This window comes from Musa acuminata, chromosome BXJ3-4 (genome assembly GCF_036884655.1).
Source record: "Musa acuminata AAA Group cultivar baxijiao chromosome BXJ3-4, Cavendish_Baxijiao_AAA, whole genome shotgun sequence".
Lineage (NCBI taxonomy): Eukaryota > Viridiplantae > Streptophyta > Magnoliopsida > Zingiberales > Musaceae > Musa > Musa acuminata.
In genome coordinates, this window is record NC_088352.1 from 2,347,168 (window position 1) to 2,365,900 (window position 18,733).

Genomic DNA, 18,733 nt, shown 5'->3' on the forward strand with positions numbered 1-18,733 from the left:
TAGGCTTCGTGCCGGATTAAGGAGCAAGGAACCAGTAAAAAATGTAAAAATAAAATAGTATGATGTAATTAAAAAAAATAAAATAGTATTAAACAAAAGATAAGACTAAGAATATTTATAAGACACTTTCAAGTATGTATTACCTTGCTTCGTAAACTTTTGATTCTATTTATAGGATCTAGTGGTAACTACCTCATCTCATCGTATCACTCGTAATCAAATTAGGTATAGAAACTATTCTCTCGTAACTTTTAGATCATGGGTCACTTAGATAGAGCATAACTATAAATACTTAACAACTATCTATAAATTAATTCTCAACACTCCCCCTTAAATCATAGTTATATATATTGATTCTCATCAAGAAATAATTTGGTGAGAATATATATGTAATTTATACATCTGTGTTATAATATTTTATTGTTATGACTCCACTTACTACAAGATTCTGGATGAAATGATAGCTTATCTTTGTATGTTTCGTTCTTCTATAAAAAGTTATATTCTTCGTCATTACAATTTATATCTTTATTATCATAAAATATTTAAGTTGCTTCTTTTTATTTTTGAAGAAGATCTTCGACAAATCATGTAAGATATATTTCTTAACAAGTTGTGCAAGTCATGGGTAATCTTTATAATATTAATAAACGATCACAGTAAGGGACATGGGTAATCTTTATAATATTTCCTGAATAATGAATAAACAAGACACTCATGGCTATGTGCAAATATAAATTTTATACTGTATAAATTAGTAGAAATTTGACTCAAAGGAATGTTAAAGAATGTTCTCCGATACAGATTAAACATTTCTTAACCTATATTTGTACAATTACATCCATTATTTGTATGATAAATGTGTAATGTATTCAAGTCAAATACCTACTTGATTCAACTACCATAGTGACGCAGTATGCGAATTCGACTCCTGAGGAAAAAAACACATACTTTTTACACTAACAAAACATTTTAGTAAAACCGATAATAAGATATAAATTAATATAAAAAGATGTTAACCAATTTAATTGATAAAGAGTTTGCCATGATCATTGGTCCAACAGACCTGCCTACGTAACTTATCTTTTACCAAAAAGTAAAAAGCGAACATGAAAACAAGTACAATGACAAAGATATCCAAGTATCACCAAGAGAAACAATCTAAATGAGACAATGGAGCTGCGTCGCTTGTACCATCTAACGAGTAGAGTCAAAGCAGCGACGAGACTCCATGGGGGTCAACGTGGAAGAAGCCAGAGTTCATATGCGTTGCAAAGGTTGTCCTATCATACAAGATACAATCTGATCCCGAGGGATTGACAGCCACTACATTACAATGATCCTAACATCTTACAATATACAAGGCTTGGGAGATCGGTAAGAAGATAGGGAAGAAGCAACAACCCCCTCCCAGAAGCTCAACTGCAGAAGCTCCCGCTGCCATCGAGCACTCGCACTGGCAGACTTCCTCAAGGGCAGTGAAAACCATGTTCCACTTGCTTTTGACTATCACATCTGAAGTGTTTGTAGTTTTACGTCCTGGGCATTTGCAAGAAACTGAGACCAGATTGGCGCCTCGCATGTTCCGGAATCAGCTTGTCGATGAGCTCTGGTGATGCACCTGCTAACTGCAAAAGTTGTAGCCAGGATTACTTGATCTGAATTAAGAAGATACATTTACCACAGGTTCTTTTCGGTGTTTCATTTCTATCTTTGGATAATCCACCACCATTTGGTTCACTGATTAAAATGAAAGCGGAAAAAAAAAAACCAGAATTATCCTTTTATGAGATAAATATGCTTAACCACAGTAACTATTAATCAATCAAACAGACCAAAACGGTCATTCCCTACAATACTATTGGCCCACGAATATATTCCAGAAGCAATTGAAACTTTTGACGTATCTAGCATAGCTAATTAAAGATATTTTCTGAAAGCTAAACTACAAACTTAAGAAATCATTCAAACCAATCATTTAACCTCTTAAAGCTGAAGATTTTTGAAACAAGAATAGGTGCAATCACATAGAAGGGGTCAGAAGACAACAAAAGTATTATATAATGCATGGTTGTTTTTAAGTCGATGACACATTGCTAATAGCAAGATGTCTGAATTGAGGAACCAGTTGTCAAACTAGCGCTAATAATATTGCTCAAAGTGCTTCTAATTGTCCTAGTTTCTTTTTTTTGGAAATCACGACTTTTGCAAATTCAGATACACCTGGAAATGGCTAACCAGGATTTTGCAGCACAAGTAATGATGAACATTAAAGACAGCTTCGGATATGATCTAAATGAAATTAGTTTCAAGGGAGAAGCATTAATGCGGCAGAGGACGGCCCATGGAGATGTTTTAACTTACTTCTTGTTTGAAGTTAAAAAGAGGAGGCAGAGGACGGCCATTTGGCAACCTTGCATTTGGTTCCCGCAGCTCATCAAAAAAGGGGTGAGCACATGCTTCCAGCTGTAATAGAAAAATATTAAGTTAACTATAACAGAGAGGAATATCATATCATATCATATCATATTTCACTAGTTATTAGATCACATAAAATAAAGGGCTTCAGTCCCTCAAAAAGTCAACAGCATTTTACCATTTCACTACCTTCTATTGGCAAGGCACAAAAAAAATACCTAAATCTTGTTGTACAAGAAAATTGGACCATAATCTAGTCATGCTGGCAAACACATCATTATTTTTAAGGGAAGTTGCGGAGAAGACTTACTGCAGTGCAGCGAAAACTTGGAGAGTATTGGAGAAGGCGTGATGTAAGATCTATTGCTTCCAGAGGCATTCGTTTATGGAATATCTGAAAAATTACAACTTTAAGACTCCTCAAATAGAAAAGGCCAATACTATTCATGATATTCACAATAGCTATCTAAATAAGCAACCAGAGTTCTAGAGAAATATCTTGATAGAAATACTTTATACTAAATACTAAAACAAAAGTTCCAACAAATCCAACTCCCAGATTAAAGCCAGCAGTCTCATCCAACCTTACAAATTAGATAGTGAATGATGTATTTCCCTTTGAAAGAGACAATGTCAGCATAACAAATTTAATTAGTTCAGTCACTTTGCATATAAGCATCTAGCTGGTCCAGACATGTGATGCACCAACTATTCTTTCCAAGTACATGCATTATAAAGAAGCAAATATTAGTTATGGCTAAGTGATGTGGCCTTACAGCAAGTTCGCTGTATTTGAATCAGACATCTCAAAGTCACAAAAAAACTTGTTAAGCAAATTATAAAACCAAACCTAGCAAAATTATAGAAGTGGAGGGATGATATAACAGAGAATCTACCATAGACAAGAATAATATAAGGAATTTTTTCATATAAATTTTTATCCATAAAACTTTGCAATTTGAAAATGAGATATGTAACACCCCAATTAATCCGACATCGAAAATGGACAAGATTAAGATTGATTTATAAAGGTCTGATGAGTGTACTATTATCAACTTCAGCTTAAGAATTTTAACTAGTGGTTTTGGTCAAATAAAGTTGATAGACTAGCTGGCCCATCAAGCCCAGATCGTGACATTTGATATATGATGAATATACTATCATCAACTTCAGCTTAAACATTTTAGCCAACGACTTGGGTCAAACGAAGTTGATAGGTTAGTTAGCCCATCAGGCTCAGGGTGCATGTTAATATTTATATACATATTAATTATAAAATAATTAAACTATAGGACAACAATTTGTTGGCATTCTTTAGTTTATGTCTGTGTAATGGTCCAAAAGGATAGCTTAGATGAAGAGCAAACTCAACATGAAGAAAAGGAATGCAACCAACCTTGTGCCATGGATGAGCTTTTATCTGTGGAAACTTGAACTCAGTATAATTAGGATTCATGCAACGAATTTCCTCACGGGTTGGAGTTCCAAGAACCTAAACAAATAAAAAAGAGAATTCTCATACCATCGTGCATCCTTAAAAAGTCTCAAGAACCAGCATCAACCAACAGACCTAGCAAAATTGTACCTTGATTATCTCAACAAGCTGATCAACAGCACTTTCTCCAGGAAACAATGGCTGAAAAATATGCAAAAACTAGTGATGATAAGTGTTTAATTCTCCAGGATATGGCACTTTCTCCTGTGTTTTCTTGATAGCTCATTGAAGTATAAAGATTGGTGGGTCAAGTAAGGAGTACCTGACCAAGGAGCAACTCAGCAAGAACACAACCTGCTGACCATATATCAATAGATGTTGTGTATTCTGTTGCACCAAAAATAAGCTCTGGAGCACGGTAATAGCGAGAGCAAATGTAGGAAATGTTTGGTTCACCCTTGACCTGACGGGACAAATAGATTAGTAGAAAGGAAGAGCCATATTAAAAGAAACAAAAAAGAGGCTAAAAGATTCCAGTGTCGTTTAACGAAAGAATGTTAGATTAGATATTGTACAAAAGCAGGACATCCTACAAAAAATCTATAATATTTATGCACTAGTGCATTTTGAAAGTGTTTTTATTCAATTTATTGATATATGTCCTTTTCTGACTTTGGTGGATCAATTGTAGTGCCACTCAGTATCCATCATGCTCATTTGCCACTTATATGGAGCACATTATTTGTTACAAAAAATAAATTAATTCTAACACATCTTCAATTGTTGGCCTCTTGGTTGCCTTGTGGCATGGAAACACCTCTCAACAATTTGCCAATTTACGAAAAGAATACCGTCATGCTTTATGTGTCATAACTGTCAAACTTAAGAATTGTGATCTAGCATAAGGCTACAAAAATTTACTTTGAAATTCTTTGAGATTTTATGACATTGGGTGTTGCGTTATGTTATTTACCAACCATGGTAGTAAATAACATAATGCCTCATTATCTGTTTAAAAAGTCTAACATGACTACTAGTTCATTTCTTTTATTCTCCATAACTTAGAAATGAAATGGAAGGAAGAACAAGTGAGGTTCTTCAACAAGTGCTGGAATTTTTATACAAAAATTAGCTGACATGGAAAAATCATAACAGATATGTATCAATAGTCCTTAACAGAAAATATTGCATGCATTTTTTGTCATAGTAATCTTTATCTTATGATGCAACAACACCTCACAGCTATTATTCAACAAATGCATGTTCCTGGAAAAAGTTCATGAAAGTGATTGATCCATGGAGCATCGAGAATGGTCAGAATATATGGCAAACATATATGAGTACTTTCCAAGTTTAGCATACCAAAACTTTTGCACTTCCAAAATCACATAGCTTGACTTGGTGAGTGAGAGGATCTACCTGCAGGAAGTTCAATTATTTATAAGAGAAAGAGATTATAAGAGGATGAGAATTTATTAAATCGTGCTTGACAAAAAATTAATATTTTGAGGCCACGAAAACCTACCAAAACATTTTGTGGCTTTACATCTCTATGGCAAACGCCAGGAACTGTATGGATATAAGCCAACCCTCTAAATATCTGAGCACAATTCCAAATAAGTACACTAAACCATGTTTCTGCATAACAACACCCGCAGCAGAAAGGGCAAAAAATTACCTGATACGTGTAAAGCTTCACATAGATAAGTGGCATCCTTTGACTCACACTGCTGTAATGCCTTAGAACACGATATAATGTTTCAGGCACATATTCCATAACTAGGTTGAGAAAAAGTTCATCTCTGCTTGTGGTGGAGAAGAAACAATGCTTTAGAGAGATAACATTTGGATGATCTATTGAGCGCATCAACTGCAGCTCACGGTTTTTGTATCTCCGGTCCTGCAAAACCTTCTTTATAGCAACAGTCTCACCTGTTTCCAAGCATTTTGCCTGCCAAAAGACAACAAAATTTGTAGCCGAAAAACCTAAATGGTGTCATGCTTCAATTGAAGTCCCAGAAAAAAGTGAACTAATACCTGGAAGACAATTCCAAATGAGCCATTTCCCACAACACGCTCTGCCATGTAACTAATGGTCTGCATGACAAGTAAAATAACTCAGAATATGGGGATTGAATACCACCAACTTTGGATCATCGTATGGTATAGTTTAAAGGCTCCTAACCTGCTTAGGTTCACCGTTCTTGCCTCCAATGGTGGTGGATATGATATGACCAGTGACTTCATCATTCCCCTCCACAACAGATGCCTGATGAGACAAGTAGCGAAAAAGGTCTTGATTTAGACTCAATATCTCTATCTCAGCAGAAGAAACAAAAAGACAGCTGAAAACACTAAATCACTAAACAGACAGATCAAGTATCAGATCAATTGAAGACACGATGAACCCCAGCCATCAGAGTATCGTAACACCCAAAACGATACAGCTGCATAAGTGCACTAAAAGAGGAAGCAAAGCAAACAAGAACAGGATCACATCCAAATAATGATTCAAAGATCAAGGCCAAGGCAAGTTCTTGGCAAAGATTCTTAGAATCAATGAAGATGGTATAGGAAGTTTGCTTGTTAAGTAGGATTACAGCTGAGATCAGCAGCCCACAAAGCAAGAAAAACAATGAGACCTTCCAAACCCTAAAAAGAAAGCAAACGAGAAGCCCAAAATCGAAAAGATTGTAAAAGATAACCGAGTGGTAAACATATCGCACAGAACAGATAACATTCTCTAAGATTTCTCAAGAAAAAAATGCAATTTTGTAAAAAGAATAAGCAGAAGTGAAAGGAACAATAATACTTCAGATCCACCCGCCTAACTCAACAAGAACTAAAAAAAAACAACATTAGATCCAAATTAGTGAGACGAATGTCGTACAATCTCTTAAAGCAATTAAACGTTTAAAACAAGAACATTTTGTTTTGCGGCAAGCTAGAAGCAGGCGAGTAATAAGCCGTTCCAAAAACCCGAGGATCCAGCTCGAATCGTCTCAAAGGTTCGATTTTTTCCGACAAAAACCAATGGAAATCAGAGAGTCAGTGCAAGCGACGGTGGGAAAGTGGATCAAAGAAGGGGGGTCGACCGAATGCTAGAGGAGAGCAAAGGAAGAAGGGGTAACCACCTTGTCTTGGGCCATCTCCGGATGGCTGGAAGGTACGGCGGGGACGAAGGCGCCCTGCTCCGGCGGCGGCGGATTATGAGGTCCAAGCGGCAGGGAAGCCATGTGGCGGAAGAGAAGGGTTCTCACAGGCCGCTTTTTAGAGCCTCGGTTTCATGGTTTTCCAGGCGACACCATTTAACGCCGGGCGACGTCATAAATGAAGCGTTTTGTCTTAATAAACCGTTATATCGCTTGGTTGTAACACGCTCATTCGCCAAAATAACGGGTTTTGATCGTTATGATGACCGACATAATCCGACCCTGGCAAACTCCATACACAATTATGGTAAGAGTGTAATTATCTTAGTATTTCGATTAATGACGTTGCACGCACAAAAATGGAAACATGATTAATAACGTAGTTATTAATGGTGTCGAAGAATTCATTGACACAAAGGTTTGGTTTCCCATGCTTGCACGGCTCAGCAGTTCGATTCAACGTCAAAGCTTGCTCCATCATCTTCAAGAAGGCAACGCAACCCTGTGACCAGAACAGTGCTTGGACGCTGCCATCTCTCGGCAGGTTTAACCGGTTTGCACCGCACACAAGTTCTGTCATTTGGACGTGATCTCTCGGTCAAACCCGCTGCGGCGCGTCTCTGTTTCCCAGGCGTCAGTGGTTGCAGAGTTCTCCGGTCAAAACTGCCCAAGTCATCATCCTCTCCATGAGAACGCAAAAGGGCGGCATCTAAACCCTCCTCGTCATACCTCTTGCCTCTGTTTTCTCTGTTTCTCTCTCATTTTCCACTGTAAACATTGCATGCGTACTACTCTCACTTCCATTAGAGCTGCTTGAAGCCTCCTCTACCAACACGGTTTTCTTCGTAGAAAAAACCTGTGTGTGACGTAGCCCTTGATCTTTTTATCTCATACATAAATTTCTTCCACCCCTCGTTGCTATCCTCCTCAAATCTGTTACTTTTAGACTTTGGCTGCTCGCTAACCCTCCCTAGAATCTGATATTTTTCCTTTTTAGTTTTCACATGCAGGTCGATGCTATTCAGGTCCTCACGAAGATACTGTTCCCATAATCCCAATAATCTTACTATCACTCTTTTTTTAATGGTGCAAAACCCTCGTATTAGTGAGCTGATTCATAATCTCGTTGAATCAGCTATTACCATTGATGGGGATAATAAATAGCGTCGTGACGTGCCATGACGTCAGCCACACCCGGACGACACTCTGTCCAAAGAGGATAATAATGTCGACACGATGTACGCTGATGTCACTCGCTCTCAGACAACGATTTCGTCGTCTTACCCAACATGCTTGGTCGAGGTAGAGGAGAATGTCGACCGAGGCACGCCCATGCATTGCGGCAGTTCGGTCCTTCACGCAACGCCCACAGCAATGTCAGACGCCATTAGAGGTACGATCCTGCTCCTGCGGGCAGGCAAATCAGGCAACACCGAACTTTCCTATAAATACCCCCGAGTTCTAAACGAGGGGGAAGGAGGGACATCGACAACAAACTCCACTCCACATCATCTAACTTGATCGTCGAAGGGGTCGGGCCGAGCTTCCGACCTGACTTGTGTGCAGGTAAGGAGACGAGGCGATTTCTCCGGGACGCAAGGAGGAGGCGCCTTCCCCCAGGGCATCCTGACGATCCCAGGCGTGGCTCGGTCCGCGCGGTCGGCCACCCCGGTAGCCCCAAGAAACCCCGAGCAAAGATCCTCGCCATTTAACCCCGAACCAAGCCGTGTCGGCCCCGACCATTAATCTCGTTACCATTAGGTGGTAATACTACACTTATTACCATTATGTGGTAATACTACACTTACACCAACAACCATTAATCTTGTTACCATTAGGTGGTAATACTACACTTATTACCATTAATCTTGTTGTTAGTCGTGATTTAGTTTATAATCCCAATATCAAAAATCCTGCACCTTTTATTAATAATCCTGTTGCTGGTTGTGATTTGGAGAACATGATCTGATTCCTTGGCAAAATCTAACTCATCCTACCTTAGCCATCATTGTTTCATCTAAGCCTTTGGACATAAAAGCAAATTACAACGAGGAAATCATGCATCACCTATGACATATGAATGTCTACTAGCTTATGTCTATGTTTATGGTTTTTATCCATCTTCTCTGGCTTCAATTGTTTAATGGTTTTTCTGTTTACAATCTTTCTATAACTTGTTCAGATCATGCCCTGAAACATATGGATGTGTTTGCACTAATCTTTTTTTTATTTCAAAACTTGTACTCTGAATACCTTGAAATGATTAATTTAGTTAAGTCCAATTGAACCCACCCATTAGATGACATTAATCCTTTTGCACGTTCCCATATGAATCTCTATAAGTTGAAAGGTATTTTTTTCATACTAGAACAAATACTAGAGTACTAACTTAGAGACTCTTTATAATACTATCATATCTTTTAAATCTCAAATCGAAGAGTCTATCCCCTCTAATTTTGATCTTCAATAATTAAACTATCTATATAACATCTAGCTCATCTTTATTAAGCAAATCAGTCTTAAGTGGTGGGCCAAAGCAAAATACTCTTAGATTAATGATGACAATCATAATGTTAAATATATTCATAATATTATTACAAACCATCATGGTAAATATATTCATAATATTAACCTCGCAATCTCTTCTCGTCACCTCAACTTTGCTCCAACTATCCATGCTTCCCCTCCTAACTCTCACAATATATGATCAAATCATTTACTATATATGAGATTCACTTTATGATCTGATCCTCAAAGTTATAAAAAAGTCCTGGCTTAATAGTTTTATCTGTGAATTCTATTTAGTATATTGGGATATCATTTCTTCCCTCTCTCTTTAATGTTCTTAAATGGTTACACCACATGCTTTTATCCCTCCTAGCTAGACCAAGACCTTCCTCACTTTTATCTTTAAAGATTAAAAACTCGATTATAGTTGCTCATTATTGGCCTATTACTTTATCCAATATTAACTATTGTATTGTGGTTAAGCTTCTTTCTAACTGCTTGAAACCTTATCTTTGATTTAATTCATTTTTCATACTTATGAATTACTCACCTATCAATCAATGTATCAATTTATCTAAATCAAAATTTTACTTTCCTAAATTTACCCCAAGGCACACTAGACTTGAAATCTGCTCATTTCTAGGTTTCAAGAAAGAACACTTCTCTTTTAAATATCTTGATACGTTTATTGCTCCCACACGTCCTCCACCCCATGCATATGATGATGATATACTTGTTCAAATTAAAGCCAAGCTCGTATCTTGGCATGGTCATTGTTTATCTTAAAACTGGTCACCTTGTTTAAGCTATGATCAATTTGAGGGGTGGCTTCCTTAAACATATTGGGAATGAATCACAAACCACTATTTTCCATAATCTTCAAACTACAATGACACATTGACTCTTGACAGTATAAATTGAAACACTCTACTCCTTACGACATTAACCAAAGACTCAACACTCCCACGATGTAGTGGAATTATAAGAAGCAACATCAAATTTCTTTTTATCTCAGATGATAGTCTACACAATCCTATATTATATTAATTTTTGTCAATACAATCAAACCCATTGGACATCATATTTAAACGCATATGTAAATAAATCTTCTTTCCATATATCTTCTCCGTGTATTAGCCTTCATTCTACGTTTTGACGTTCAAACGTACTTTTGTAGATATACAAGGATCTAATAAAAATATTTTTTTAGGAAAACAATTCATGGGTTGTAGTGGCTGAAACGAAAACAAAACAAAATGGGTTGTAGTGCACTCAAACACAAAAATGACGTTCGAACAAAACAAAAACATTGCAACGAAAACAAACATAGTGCAGTCAAACAAAATGACGTTCAAACAAAACAAAACTAGTGCAGTCAAACACAAGACTCGAGGAGCCGACAGCCGACAGCCACAGCGAAGCCTTTCTCGCTGAAACTTCTCATCCCTCACCCGTTCTCTTACGATGAACACTGAAGAAGCATTGCAACGAAGAATATTGGGTTGTAGTGGCTGTTATCTTCTTACTGTTCTTCACGAGATCACGTAATGGCCGTATGCCACAAGTATTCATGGGTCGGCTGTCCGTACCGGTGGCTCAGGCACGGAAGCAGCCGTAAAGGTTTCGCTGTGCTGATATTAAATGGAAGAGAAGCCATGGCCATGACCGAGGCTTGGGAACCCGCCCACTTAGTTGCCACACGGATGCTTCATTTGTTTCCATGGTCAGTGACCATTGGTCCTTTCCGAGTTCTCCTCTGCGTCTACATAATTCCACTGTGTGATCGAAGCAACACCATGGAACATGCAAGCTTTTGATGAGTAATAGCAGTCGTCTGAGATCCACCAGCGGGAGCATGTGGACGACTTGCAGAATAATAATAATGCATGGGAACTCAGAGCAAGTTGCAGTATGTATTGCCAAGTGCAAAATGATTGAGCACAAGGCCTGAGATTATTAATAGCTTTCTGCAACATGGTGGGGACTGCGGTCTCTTTTTGACGGTTGCTATCCCCTTGGACTGGCTCGCAGTGGTGCCCGTGAAGCTGCATGGGGATGAATGGCCCACCAAGGCACCCAAAGGTTGTCGAGGGGATTGGAGATACCAAAAAGCTATGCTGGTAGTGACAGGGATGATGACCTTGGAGATCATTGGTCGACTCTAAAAAACTGGGGGCAAAGGCCTGTAACATGGCATCTCAAGTCAAGCAAGTTAGGAGAGTTTGAATAATGATAAATGGAGATCAGGATGACACAGTATCTGCACATAAAACAGAGCAACAACAAGCTGTCAACCAAGTCCAGGATTCTGACCGAGATACAGCTCAGAGGTAAGACCAGAGAAAGCTATCTGGGTGGTACAACCTCAAACCTTGGTCCGGCAGATTCATGGAGTATGTCTGCAAGTGAGTAGATCACCTATGACGACAACTGTTGTTGGCTCCTGATTTAGAACCTCATGAAGCAAAACACACAGGTACAGTTTGTGGAATGCAGAGTCGATCCACCGAGACCACTTGATATGACACCATAATGGCCTCCCATCTTCGGCAGAACAAGGCTCTCTTTGGTTTCAAAGGCTGCATCACCATGAATGGAAGTTGCTTCAGGAAAGTGAAAGAAGTGAGCCATTTCTTGCAGCAACCCAACAAGCGTATGACACCGATGTTTCACCCACATTTATCTTAACCGGACGGGACATCGATTTGGTTATCAGATATACTCCTCGATCATGAATCTGCAACAAACTCGAAATGAACATGAAAGCAAGCTCCAACTTTCGACATTCAATGCCAAAAGATATGCTCTCCATGGCCCAAACCTTGTTCCAATTCATTAATAGATGAATAATGGCAGGCTTGGTTGTTGAGAGAGAAGAATCAGATAACGATGCAAGTGTAAACGCAAGAAGAACGCCAGTCTTGGTTGTTGAGACGGAGAAATCAGAGAATAATGCACCACATATGGCTTTCGTGTTCTTCATTAAAGGGCAAGATAAAAGGATATCCTATTCCATAAGATAAGTACACGATATAACATAACAGAGATATTGTATGGTCTTCATCTGACAAGTAACATGTTGCACCACTTCTAAATTAATATGGTCAGTGATGCTAATAAATCACTACATTCCCTGGTTTCCAAACCTTCTCCCCTCCCTCTGTCCTTTCATCATCGTTCTGCCTTGTGCATTCCAGAAGAATGGAGATAGCTTGCAGAGTTGTTGTCACCTGATATGTTACTTGAACACAGTAGTATACACTATAAGTTGCTTGAACCATAACAGGAATAGCAGAAAAAATAAAAGCTTGTTTTATTGCTTAACAGATTCAAGAATATACATGAAATGAGCAACAAGTCCAAGCAATTGGCCTACAATTTGGCTAAAGCCTACACCGTGTCTACTCTCCTCTGCTCGACGATCCGAGTCTTCTCTTCGCTTTCCATCAGCAAGTCATGATGGAGGGAAGAAGCGGTCAAGGTTGAAGGGGAGAGTGTAGAACTCCTCACTCCGGCTGTCTCCGATGAACGTCCGGAACCTGGCCCACCATGGCATGCCTCGGTCCTTGCCAGTGTCCTTGAAGTCGAGTGTGTTGTCCAGGAAAACTGCAACTATCAGTGCCACAGTAGGTGGAGAGGAGAAGATTGTGTTCATGTAGTCATTGAACTGCAACAGCACAATGCAGATATATGAATCCAGATCTGATAAATACTATGAACGATTCTTTTACCATAATTCACTTCATAAGGGTTTTAAAGAGTGTTTTGATCCTTTCATTTTCATTTTCCCTCAAATGAGAACCATCACAAGAACAGCAACTCGAGTGATAGTCGCTCTACTTAGACTCAAGTGCACGTTTTACTTAATCTTGATGATTTCTTTGGCCACATTATGAACCTACAGCTTTCAGAATGGTTATTTCTAAATCTAGCGGCCATAATTCACTTGATCTGATACATACTAATAAGTTTTCTCCAAATGGATGATCGATTCTTTTACCATAATTGACTTCGTAAGGGTTTTAAAGAGTGTTTTGATCCTTCCTTTTTCATTTTCCCTCAAATGAGAACCATCACAAGAAGAGCAACTCGAGTGATAGTCGCTCTACTTAGACTCAAGTGTAAGTTTTACTTAATCTTGATGATTTCTTTGGCCACATTATGAACCTACAACTTTCAGAATGCTTATTTCTAGAACTTATGTTTGGATTTATGAATAGATTTCTATCAATCATTTGGGCTCAATTTAGTTCAAAAGGCTAAGAAAATACAAACAAGTGCAAGTGGATACGAACCCATGATGCCTTGGTGTGGGCTGGACCATGCTGAGCACTCATTGTGTAGCGGAAGAAGTACTCAGGAACCGATAGGCCGAGGAAGATGGAGACGCCAACGATGAAGAGGTTGCGCATGGAGTTCATGTTGGTGAACTGCAACAAGGAGAGCCCCACCGCAGCTGGAACAGGAAAGCAAAACAAAAGAAAACATCAATTCCTGAAGCAAGAAACAGGAAAACAGTTGCGAGGTGTTAGTATATGTATGGAAGAACATACCCACAACTCCAAATAGAACACAGTAAACAGCAGCAAAGATGGTGAATGGAATGGAGGCAAACAATGCTCCAAATTTCCCTAGTCCAAAAGAGTAGCTTCAGTATTATCTCACATAATGCAGATGACAGGAAAGCAAGGTCATGGTAAGTTCATCACTCACCCAAGATGGAGAAGAATATCATGAACCCAGCTGAGATCTGGATGACTCTACGACTCCCAACTCTAGTTGATCCAAGAAGCCCGACATTCTCCCTGTCATGTTGCCATTTATTAATTTCTCTAACAGTCATACTCTTTTATAAGTGAGGAAAAAAAACCAGAACATAGTGAACTTACACAGACACAGTTGATCCAGTTACAGTGCCAAATAGCCCATCAAGTAGAATTCCTATTCCCTGTTAATTTTTAAGTACAACAGATAAACAGAATTCACTTAGTGGCCGATAATTTAACAAGAGATATACACGTTGAGCCCAAGAGGTAGGTAAGTCACCTGCCATCCAATGCCTCGGCTCAGAACATGAGCTGGAGGTGGTGTTGCACTAGCTAGGCGGGCTGCAGCTTTATAAGTCCCTGTCGACTGCAGCAAAACAACAGACCTATCAGCCCAAAAGAACAATGTGCACCATCAGGGACATTGGAGTTACATGTCACCAGTTTTTACCTCAATCAAGGATACAAAGACAGCAGCCATCATCCCGAAAGAATGGCCAGCATCAAAAGTTGGTGCACCCCATTGCAAAGGGTATGGAATCTTTATCCTGAAGCCTCAATATATTAGTACAAGCAGATGCAGGACAGTATCAAGAGGGAAAAAGAGAAGTTAGATGAGTACCAGGGAGCAGAGGAGATGAGGTTGGCACGGTCAGTACGACAGTTGAATTGGGTGCGCTCAGGCCGGTATTTGTATGCACCCCCAACCGTAAGCAAGTGGGCATAAACCCATATGATGGTAATGGTTATCAGGAGAGAGAACCTCTCTAATACAGGCAACCGTCTAACATGTAGATGCTTTAGATACTGCTCATGTTGTCACATGTTTAGATTACAAAGCGACTTTGGAAGGAAACAGAACAGAAAGATTTTGAAGTTGGTTAAATCATTAGAGCACATCCGTACCTGGGAGGAAGCAATGAATAGGATGAGCATTGGAACGCCAATCTCTACGCATCTCCCAACCTAATGCATAAAAAAGCTTAAAGTTTAGTGATGTACATAACATTCAAATCTTCATTTCTTATAGAAATGTCACATCTTTTCTCTGTTTATTAGGTGAATAATGTAAAAAGAAATGGCAAACAAAATAATTCCAACTTTTAAGACATTTTTCCAGTAGTCTATGGATCTTCAAGTTTGAAAGTCAGATTTTTCATTCACATTCCCAAAAGGACTTCTAAATCAATTGTTCACATTGCATATTGCAGCTAGCAAACAACAAACCTCACGAAACCAAAATCAAGTAGAAGAAAAACAATAAGTTACATACTTGAATGGGAAGTTCCACTCACAAAATGAGTTTCATGAATTGTTTCAATATTTTTTAGTGGTGCACTATTTGTCTTAGTTACATACTTGAATTGGTGGTTCTGTTAACAAAAAGCCTTAGTTACAAACTTGAATTGGTGATTCTGCTAACAGAAAGGCCTAAGTTATGTACTTGAATTGGTGGTTCTGTCAACAAAGCTTCATGAATTGTTTGAAATTTTCTAAAGATGCAACATCTGTCCTAGAAATGTAAGCCTCTGGTGTTAACAAAAAGGCCTAAGTTACAAACTTGAATTGGTGATTCTGCTAACAGAAAGGCCTAAGTTACGTACTTGAATTGGTGGTTCTGTCAACAAAGCTTCATGAATTGTTTGAAATTTTCTAAAGATGCAACATCTGTCCTAGAAATGTAAGCCTCTGGTGTTAACTTTGATTGAAAAAGTTCAATATATCAATTCACCAAAGTGTTAATAAATTCACAAGCATTTAGTGACATCTTTTTTTATTGCACAAGCTGAAGGTACCTAATAGTTTTTGTTCAGCATTTGCAGAAATAACAACATAAAGATATACAATACCAAGAATCATCCTTGATACCAGGTGCTTGTGAAAGATTCCAAAGGTAAAAAAATGCAGTACAAGTTTTCCAGTTATATAGTAATAGTTAAACAAATTTGGTTATTCAAGCTGAAGTTTTTCTATAGTTGCATTTTGTTCTTCGTTTTATCCAAGAAGCAAGAAGCACAACAATGGGAAATCATGGTGGTATGACTACATCTACACAAGCATGGTCATCACAATAATGCAAGATTGACATGTGCAGATAGGTGACGAAAAAATGTGCATCAAGATGCATGGTTTCTTAGCATCTATACAACTGGATTATCAAGGCCACAATGGCATATTAACATGCTATTCCAAACTAAATATTAAAGAAAAGGATAGGCGGTTGAAGCAGTACCACAGGGAATCCTTTGTCAAATAAGCCGAATCCTACCAGTGAAACCACTGGAACCATTCCCAGAGGGCTGAAAAATCTGAACCAAAAACATAACCATCATCTTACTTTTGGCTCACTTCTAAACTGTATTAAATTAACGATATGCAAGCTATCTAAGTAATTCATGCTTTGTCGCTTGCTTAGAGTTGTCCCCATTATCAACAGATTCCATATGATCTGTTTGGTGGACCCTTCCAATGCAAGTAAAATTCTACCATATTCTAGAGGAAAACAAATTAGGTGATCCAAGTGATAATTACTTAAAACTTATGGACCACCCCTGTTCAATTATTTTGCCGGACAGCATACTAGGAAACAAAAGATACATTTGGTGATGGAAAAAAGGATCTCAACCTGGAGAATATACCCCACAACTGGCTGTAACCAAGAATAATCTGAATGCTGGAAGAGACAATTAAAGCCCCTTGTATAGCTCTCATGGTTTGGAGGAATCTCTGCACACATGCAAACAAAGCAGCAGTCCAAACTATCCCCAGAAGAATCGAACTGAAGCAATATAGTGACAGAAAATTAAATGGAACAAAACTCATGACTAAATAACTTGTTGACTTACTTCATGGTCATCGACTATTCGTGTCAGGGATGAGTCATGAATTATGGATATGATGGGAACCACAAATGCATATGAACCACCAACAACAGTCGGAAGACGAGTCCCAAATAGAGTCTGAAGCAAAGTATTTACTCCAGTCACAAATAGCAACGTCTGAACCACCCTGACCTTGTCATCCTGCAGCATTGGACTTGAATATTAAACTTCAACTAGTTGCCTTGCCTAGTTAAACTGGAATATTTAGGTAAAAGATGCAACTAACAGTAAAACATAGATTAACTATGTCTAACTGGATATATGCATAGAAGCTAGTCAGAAGATCTTCAGTAAGCAACCACTGCTTGACGTCAGTAATGCTATCTTGCATACCACAATGCTAGAACATATATTGACTCAAAAATCGACCATCATTAGTGCGTTCATATAATATTTAGTCAACAGCAACAACAACACATTTTCTGTTCCTCGGAAAGTAGGTTATTCTCAGGTGTTTCCCATGTTGATTTATCTTAGATTCTCCTATTCTCCCTCTTAAAAACTAAATAGTTAAACGGAAAAATATTACTATTTGTCACAACATAACTAATAGCAGAAAGTAAAGAACGCTTTAAGAGAATACTGAAAAGAAGGAATGGAGTGAAAAAAGGATGGCATTTTGCTAGAGAAACCCAAGACTTACATCACTTCCGCCCATCAATGGTACCAACAGAGTCGGGATCATCACGGCCGTGCCCAAGGCCAATATGTAATGCTGAAATCCCAAGACAATAGCCTCTCCTGTGATCCAGTTCGTCAGGCACCAATCAGAACACACACGTACTAATACAAAAAAATTACGCCGGAAAAGAGAGAAAAAAAAAATCAAGAAGCTTGCGAGCAATCTAACACACCCCAAGATGGATTGGAGTCAATGCAGTACTCAAATCCCTGTAGCTGATCCATGGGCGGATGCGTGATCTCCTCAGGCTTGATTTCTGCCATATCTACGAACCCCCAAAGCTCCAAAAACCCAAACAGGGGGGGGGGGGGGGGGGGGGGGGGGGGGGGGGGCGGCGGGGCGCTGAGAGAGAACAAAAAAAAAGCCAACCTTTCTCAGTTCTTCTAAAAAGAACCAAGATGGGGTTTTTCCGACGGCTAAGCGGATGGGGAACCAAGCAGCAAGGGGAAAAGGTGGTCTTGGGAGAAAAGCTGCAGAACTACCGCCGAAAGCTGAGAGGAAATGTAGGTGCAAGCAGAGGCACAGAGGATGGGACGAAGGAAAAGAAGAGAAGTGAGCGAGGAGAGTAGAGAAGAGCTTGTCGTCGCTCGCAGAAAAAGGGAAGGAAGACTGGACTGGCGACAGGAAACGCTTGCTTTGCCACCCACCAAAACTCACCTCCCCTGTTCTTTCTTCTTCTCTCCTTTTCATGCTCTCAGACCTTTATATCACTTTACCGAGCGTCTCCTGTGGAAATCGGCCCGTTGGTACTTTTGTGACTGAAATGCCCATCACCTGCAGTAGTTTCCAAACCTACCAGCATAAAAAAATGGCGTTGGGTTGGTGCCATTGTGAAGTTAAACAGCACACCACCTCCTGCAGCATTTATGTGAACTGCTGCACAGGTGCAG

At 39.0% G+C, this 18,733-nt stretch overlaps 2 protein-coding genes across 3 annotated transcripts; both read right to left on the bottom strand.

The window, feature by feature from the left end:
* Positions 1 to 1,110: 1,110 nt before the first annotated feature.
* LOC103980231 (shaggy-related protein kinase eta) lies at positions 1,111 to 7,151 on the bottom strand. Of its 2 annotated transcripts, none has more exons than XM_009396553.3 (12): positions 6,988 to 7,151; positions 6,039 to 6,122; positions 5,891 to 5,950; positions 5,532 to 5,804; positions 5,379 to 5,453; positions 5,216 to 5,272; positions 4,176 to 4,316; positions 4,004 to 4,054; positions 3,815 to 3,910; positions 2,729 to 2,812; positions 2,365 to 2,466; positions 1,111 to 1,628 (listed from the first exon to the last, which is right to left on the bottom strand). In XM_009396553.3, exons 1-12 carry the CDS (start codon positions 7,087 to 7,089, stop codon positions 1,533 to 1,535), a joined length of 1,221 nt encoding a protein of 406 aa, XP_009394828.2. In that variant the 5' UTR covers positions 7,090 to 7,151; the 3' UTR covers positions 1,111 to 1,532. The 2 variants fall into 2 exon arrangements, with proteins under 2 accessions (XP_009394828.2, XP_065004987.1); XM_065148915.1 differs by having other exon boundaries at positions 5,216 to 5,268; positions 5,375 to 5,453; positions 6,988 to 7,149.
* Positions 7,152 to 12,806: 5,655 nt separating this feature from the next.
* LOC135636168 (nucleobase-ascorbate transporter 2-like) lies at positions 12,807 to 18,147 on the bottom strand. The gene is made up of 14 exons (XM_065147771.1): positions 18,016 to 18,147; positions 17,805 to 17,902; positions 17,126 to 17,302; positions 16,906 to 17,006; positions 16,513 to 16,588; positions 15,186 to 15,245; positions 14,902 to 15,086; positions 14,731 to 14,827; positions 14,560 to 14,646; positions 14,403 to 14,461; positions 14,227 to 14,318; positions 14,067 to 14,144; positions 13,809 to 13,969; positions 12,807 to 13,180 (listed from the first exon to the last, which is right to left on the bottom strand). The coding sequence occupies exons 1-14, from the start codon at positions 18,104 to 18,106 to the stop codon at positions 12,968 to 12,970; spliced, it is 1,575 nt and encodes a 524-aa protein (XP_065003843.1). The 5' UTR covers positions 18,107 to 18,147; the 3' UTR covers positions 12,807 to 12,967.
* Between the last annotated feature and the right edge of the window lie 586 nt (positions 18,148 to 18,733).

Excerpts from the sequence above, each read along its gene's own strand:
- LOC103980231 (XM_009396553.3), bottom strand. The coding sequence starts at position 7,089 with ATGGCTTCCCTGCCGCTTGGACCTCATAATCCGCCGCCGCCGGAGCAG. Across the intron at positions 4,317-5,215 it reads TTGGAAGTGCAAAAGTTTTG|GTCAAGGGTGAACCAAACAT; the intron begins GTATGCTAAACT and ends TTGTCCCGTCAG. Across the intron at positions 3,911-4,003 it reads AGCTTGTTGAGATAATCAAG|GTTCTTGGAACTCCAACCCG; the intron begins GTACAATTTTGC and ends TTATTTGTTTAG.
- LOC135636168 (XM_065147771.1), bottom strand. The coding sequence starts at position 18,106 with ATGGCAGAAATCAAGCCTGAGGAGATCACGCATCCGCCCATGGATCAG. Across the intron at positions 17,903-18,015 it reads TGACTCCAATCCATCTTGGG|GAGAGGCTATTGTCTTGGGA; the intron begins GTGTGTTAGATT and ends ACTGGATCACAG. Across the intron at positions 14,647-14,730 it reads TCTTTGTATCCTTGATTGAG|TCGACAGGGACTTATAAAGC; the intron begins GTAAAAACTGGT and ends GTTTTGCTGCAG.